The sequence below is a fragment of the Dermacentor albipictus genome, chromosome 10, assembly GCF_038994185.2.
Source record: "Dermacentor albipictus isolate Rhodes 1998 colony chromosome 10, USDA_Dalb.pri_finalv2, whole genome shotgun sequence".
NCBI lineage: Eukaryota > Metazoa > Arthropoda > Arachnida > Ixodida > Ixodidae > Dermacentor > Dermacentor albipictus.
In genome coordinates this window covers 55,043,674-55,050,326 of record NC_091830.1, presented here as the reverse complement: position 1 = coordinate 55,050,326, position 6,653 = coordinate 55,043,674, and the positions used below count along the sequence as shown (strand labels likewise).

The 6,653-nt window shown below is 43.6% G+C and overlaps 1 protein-coding gene and 1 long non-coding RNA gene across 3 annotated transcripts in view; one reads left to right on the top strand and one right to left on the bottom strand.

Moving 5' to 3' along the window:
• Window positions 1–6,653, top strand: part of LOC135907614 (uncharacterized) — a 92,995-nt gene that overhangs the window by 9,712 nt on the left and 76,630 nt on the right. The gene's annotated exons all lie outside the window — the stretch shown is intronic.
• LOC135907611 (clotting factor G beta subunit-like) overlaps window positions 2,818–6,653 on the bottom strand; it is a 31,973-nt gene continuing 28,137 nt past the window's right edge. For both annotated transcript variants that reach the window (XM_065439290.2, XM_065439291.2), the window contains one exon: window positions 2,818–3,054. In XM_065439290.2, coding sequence (XP_065295362.2) covers window positions 2,863–3,054 — 192 coding nt within the window. In that variant the 3' untranslated portion in view covers window positions 2,818–2,862. The remainder of the gene's footprint in view (window positions 3,055–6,653) is intronic.

Here is a 6,653-nt window from a genome sequence, read left to right as displayed (position 1 = left end):
AAACGTGAGCTTAAGCTGCTAGATTGAGAATTCCTAGCATGTAATATTGGTTCCTATTATAAACTAGTCGTTTGGCGACTTTGAACACCGCAATGTGTTAGAGCTAGCCACACACTGAAGGAACCAAGTCTTGCCTCATTTACCAAAATATGTATAACGTATCAGTTCAAGGCATTGGCTACTCCGGCTCTGAACTCTTTTCTGCATAGAAGAGAAATATTGCAACAGAGGTGGTTACAGCAGGAAGTTGTTGCTGCTATGCTCGTAGATATAAAAACATTCGCAGAGTGCAAATGGAATAAACTATACATAAAAATGAAAGAAGGAAAGAGAATAAGCAGGAAGCAATTATACGTATTTTGACAGAAATCTATATTGTGCATTCTTTAATTAAAGAAGAGGGCAGATAGAAGAAAAATATTTTATTTTCAGACGTAGTTAAAAAAAAATACCTGACGCGTGCAATTTCATTTTAATTTCAACTCTTCGCTAAGCAATCATCCCTTTCGTCTTCTATCGGCAATATTTTTCATCTTTCTACTTCCTGGTCACCCGCATGTTCTAGGCAATATTTTGCAATAACGCGAACATACGCTGGTTTGGTAGAGCGCTTCCTCATATATTTGAGAATATGCTCCGGTCCGGTGACACATGCGGAAGCGTCGCAGGCACCGGCGGTACGTCATCACGAGCCCTTTTCAACGAGAGCTTTCTTGACGTCACCGTTCTGCATTCTGCAGCGTTACGAATAGCGCGTGAGCAGCCTGTACGAACTGTTGAGGCTGAGGCACGAGTCTTTTCATTGTCTCATATTAGTCCAGATAGGAGGGGCTCTCTTAACTAATGTAAATGACTGCCCGTGGTCTAGCACCCAAGCTCCCACTTGACCGCATGGTAGTGTGCGCGATGCCAGTTTGGAGGCCGGAACCTCAAGGGCCTCAGTACGGAGGATTTTCAAAATGTTCATATCCACCCGTATCATCTACATCATAAAAAAATTGAAAACCGATATTTTAAGCACAGACTTGGTTTGCCAATTGGATTTTCACAAAAGGTGAATAAGAACCCGAATTTCTCGCTCGTGTGCCTTGGACGGATGAGGCTAATTTCTCTAACGCACAAGTTAGTTTCACAACGCGCACTACTGGAGTGATAGGAACCTGCACTGGCTGGCGCAAACCCGACACCAATACGAGGGGACATTTAATGAAGGGTGAAGTGTTTTTGATGGCAACATAATCACACCCATATTTCTTGACAAAACTAAATAACGACGCAACACTACGTCAACGACCTTCTCGAGGGCCCTGTGAACAACGTCTGTTGCAACTTTCCACTTGGGCACCTACGTAACAGCTGGGTTCCACATGATGGTGCTCCTACGCGAAGTAGTAGTCAGTCTCCAGCGTGGCTCGACAAGCTTTTTCTTGGACAGTGCATTGGCAGGCACATACCTGTACCCAGACCTTCGAGGTCGCCGGACATGACACCATTCGACTTATTCTTGTGGGGCTACGTGAAACATCGCATTTATAGCAGCAAAACTACCAGACCACACGCCATAAAGGTAAAAATGAGCACAGTTTTCCGCGAGATTTCAACGTCGTTGGTCAAAGCTGCCACAGCGCAAATGTTTAAATGAAGCAAGTACTGTATTGCTTCAGATGGTCACACGTTCGAGCGTGCGCTATATTGGCAGAGGAAAGTAACCACTCAAAAGTTGTGTAAATCGTGACCGTGTCACGCACCTTCATGATGTCAACCTATCTCTATATAAAAAAAGTTTGCCACAAAGACAGAAATAGGTAAAAATCTGCTTTGTTTTGCCTCTTCCGGAATTCAAGATACTGAACAGGTAAATGGCTTAATCACTTGCACCTTTGGATGATTCTTTGTGTGCGGCTGAGACGGCTTACGTGCTTTTGGTTCCTATTTGTTGAAATATTTTCAAACTCCTGAGTAGCTCTTTTCCGTTCTTCCTAGGGCTGCTTTTTTTCTTCTATTGTCATGCTCTTTCGCACACTGTTCTTTTTAACACTGGTTAAATTTCTTTTGTAGTTTAGTTTCATGAAACGCGAAGGTTAAAGCCATTCAGAGTGCCTCGTGATCGAGCACAACAGTGTTGCGTGCGCAAATGCTGACGCTCATCGCACCATGAAATGTTAAGTCGCGAAACCTCTCGAGCCATCCTACATGACGAAGACTTGCTCGATGCTGCCATAAACGAATGAAGCCATGTATCCTTCAAAGGTTGCTTGGAAGCGCTTGAGTAGGGACACGCGAGCGCACATCTATACTCTATTTCGTGTATTTAGCAGGCTGTTGTTTTTTTGTTCAAAAACAAACAAGCAGGCACACTGCAGCACGAAATAAATGCTTGATTGAGAGATTATTTAAGGTGCCCTACAACTTTGTACTTGCATCTTTGCGATTGAAGCAATATTTAAAGGTACACTAATTAAAAGGAATACCTAATAACTGTGAAGAAGAAATACTGGTTGTAAGACCACACGACTGCTGCTACTATGCCGTCCGTATGATTACTCTAGCGCTCTTATTATTTCTTTGTTTATATTAGCCCAAGTTAACCGGGATACGCGGTGTATATACCTAGCTGGTGTAGAATATGTCGAGGTCCCTGAAAATGAAAATCTTGTTAGGATGACTGATTTGTATAGCTGGTAAAGCGATACAGTTATTTATTTGGAAGCATTGAAGAAAAGTAATTTCGGCCTTTATTTACAAAAGATGTTATTGTCAAAAACGTAAAGGCAGCAGACAGTTAGACCACAGCCAAAACATTATCGACAAAAAGCATACATGATTTCACGTCTCCTTTATTTCTGCGTAGGCAATGCAGACCTATGGACTTATCCTTCTCCATCGTTTGATTTTATTTAATGACCTTTTAATCCATTTTATATAATGAGCTACTCTTGTGAACACTGCAGGTGCAAGTCCATAATTTGAATTCTTTCGAACGTATGCCGCAATGCCAAACTGAGTTGACCTTCCGTTCTTCATGTAAGCAGTAAGAGGGCCTCCGGAATCACCCTGCATGCAACCATAGTCACCGGTTTTAGAAGCAGCAAAATTAACATGTCTGTTTCGAGACTAGATGTTTGTGACAGATGCACTCAGCATAGCTAGAAAATGTTTATACAAATGCTTCGAAAGATTAGAATTGAGATATATTTTAAACACCAAATCAAATTCAAATTAGGGCATTGTTGGAGAAACTGATTTTGCTTGCAAACTTAGGCAAGTGGTGCGTGGACGTGTGCCAAGTAGCACGTGAAATATGGCTACATACATCCCTCCACAAAAGAAAGCTGGAATCGCACATTTTCTACGTATGCCATCAACGTTTTCAAGAAGGCATAGGGTTGGAGATAAAGCGTATGAAATAGAACCAGACATACTTAAAGTCGGTTCCCTAAACCGCTATGGAACACTGTTTTCTGATTTCTTCTTGAGATCGACAACAGTTTTTAAAAGGGGCAAATACTCGGGAGAAACTGTTTTATAGATTAGACAAAAAAAAAGCTGGCTTAAGCTACTCACCTAAACTTATACACCTATTTAATTATACAATACCAATTGAACATTGCGGTTCTGGCTACCACCTTGTCACATAGCATGTCACTCCTTCCCCTCCCCTTAACCACTCAGTATGTAAACCTCCTTCAGGAAAAGCACAAGTTATTCAATTCAACGCGGGATTCTCAAAACCGGCATTTTCCTCCCTTTTGTTCCTGTGGAAGGGAAGGGCTCTAAAGAAAGGGTACAGAGATGCCTAACAGTACGCGGTTGATCGTCTTCGCTCGACGAGCGATACACAATATGATAATTTGTTGTCAGCAGCAGGTGCCTATCATGGTGACAACCCGCTTTTGCGTGTGGTCAAGCAGGACGAAGCGATTACTGGTAATCCGATGTACATGGGAGCCGGCTGGCCCTCAGCAAACGCGGGGGTCGCATCACGACGCGATTAGCGCCCATTAGTTCACAAATTGATCTCGAGAAGAGTGAACATCGGTGCTTCGCCACGTGCATCTCTTGTTGTCGTTCTGACGGCGAAAGGTGAGATACCCCTGACCACCGTGAGGTCTTGATATGTGTGGGTCGGGCGGCTCGTCGGGCGGCTCGTCGGCACAGAACGTGTGAACGCCGTATCCATTATTAGAGAGCTTCAGTTTGTCCTGTATACTAATAAACGCAGGCGGACTGAGTGTTGGCGCGGAGAAGTGGGGCGTAAAAGTGAGCGACCTGCATGGTGCAGCAAGCTAGTGGCACAGAGCGCAGACAAAAACAGGTAATACTGCAGTAACTAAGTGTATTCTATTTAGCCACGGTTGCAAATTTATCGACAGAGGCGTAATCTTGTTGCGGCCAAAAATATACACGAGGAGCAAAATAAAACATACTTGTCTACTGCAATTTTAGCTGTGTTTGGTTAACCTGTGCGCCTCCAGCTTGCTGCACAATGCAGGCCGCTCACGTTTACACCTCCGCCCTAAATCCCTGTCCGGCTGCGTGTATCCGAATACCGTACAAGCTAAAACACCCTAACTGCATGCACCGCTATTTTTGCAACCGTTGCAGCAAACCGTTTCTAAGATCGTGGCCAACTGACCATTGTAGGAATTGCTTTCAGAGCCGGTGTTCACTTGAGAAGTGTACGCGAGCCTAAAGTGTCGCATTTATAGCTTTCGTTCACGTATGGCCCGCAATTGCTACACTGCTACGCTATCGGTTTTTCGAAAGGGCGTGGCCGTTACTAGCGGTGGATGGGGCGGCGCACCATAAATCGATCACCCTGATGCGTTAGATTGAAGGTACTGCCTTTTAACCAGTATTTTATTCTGCCCGTAGCGTCGGGTTCTGTGGCTTTGCGCAGGGTTCCATTGCTTTGCACTTGTGACGCTCTCCATTGTGTTTTTGCTTGCGTGTTGTTTTTAGGTGGAAGGGTAAACTCCTTAAACTGAAGTATACACGTGAGAGGGCGTACACGAGGCCCCATGCTTCAATAGCCGGCAGACCACCGGGAAAACCACACGGTGCCGATATAGCAGTAAATGTTTGGGATGGGGCACCAAAGGACAGCACACCTGATCCCGATACCCCGATCAAGCATTCTGGACTCATCTTGCGGTGCTATGCACCATCGTGTCTGTCAATATAGGGTCGCCCTATTCGTTCCACCTCCACCTCGTGTTTCTGTGTGTATTTGTTTCTAAAAAAACTTGAAAATACAAATTGTCTTCAAGTTTATTGTGTCTACTTCTATTCAATAAAGTCTCCAGCGAACCAACTGCCACTCTCCCTAGCGGCAGTGCCCTTTACTTCTGTTGACCTGTCTCTGGCGGTGCGCTTCGGGCGCCCAAGTGGAGCAGTAACACCCATACAATAAAAGGGAGGAGGAGTAACCATGTGTCTTTGCTCCGTGTATTTGTAGTTTGTATATTGGTAGTATACTGGTAGTCAAACTACATATAGGTTGTACTTCAGGCTTCGTCCGTCTGCGTCCTTGTTCCTTTATTTGTAATTCTTGAGCAGCATAAAAACTATGCGCAACGTAATCTTGTCCGCCATTAACATGTATACACTCCGGAAGATTCGAGGCGTGCGTTTTCTGTATAACCTCTAGTTATGGGACGCCGCCTGTGTAACAAAGCAAAATACCTCTGGTTGAAGTCACGTCTTGAAATACGATTGCACAGGTTTCTGGCAATTCGTAACGTTCAGTCAAGGTGTCCTCTCAATAGAGGAATGGGTGTGGTAGTCGTTCTTACTTAAGGGTTTGGTCGGCCAATCTTATATGCATCAAACTACCAATTTTTTCCGTTACTAGAAAGGGCTGAGGTCACATGCTATTACTCGTGCTCCAATAAACTATCCAATAAACTAACGAAGATCTATATGTCTCGTTCCAGTACTCTTCACAATATGTAACGATAACATGAATGCAGTCCTTAGGATGAACCCATGTAAAACGACCTGAATGTGAAACTTTGTAAATTAAATTTTACCGTTTGTAATGATGTTTATCCCGCACACATTATTTTAAGGCTGTGACAAGTGAATTTGCTCTTTGCATCTTGTCATCGCAAATATGGCCGATCAAATTCGAGGTCTTCATTGGAATGCCCTCCTGCGCATAGAATCTAGAGAGTTAATGGCTACTTAAAATATAATAAAAAATTATTGTCGGCTGTGTTATTGTATTATTAGTCATCGTGTAGTCATTTTGCTGGTGCGCGTGCTCTGGTATTCTTTATGACATTTTGTTCCAATTTTTATTGCCTTCACTGTATTTCCCTACGAAAGCTTTCGGTTTTAAGTATGAATAAAAAATGAATGACATGGCATCTAATATATATATATATATATATATATATATACGTGGTTCCTATACGCCCTTGCACCAGGGTCTGTATTTCACTTGCTCACACCTCATATGCTATCGCTACGCGCAAGCCGCGCCTGCATGAATTGGACCTCACGGTGACGGTTGTCGCTGTTTCTATCTGTGTGTGTTTGGTAGGTGCAGGTTCACCCAATAAAAGTGTTTGTTTCGGGATTCACGGTTTTGCTATAGTATTCCTCATCGTCACTGCAGCGCACACACGCACACACACACACATAAAATA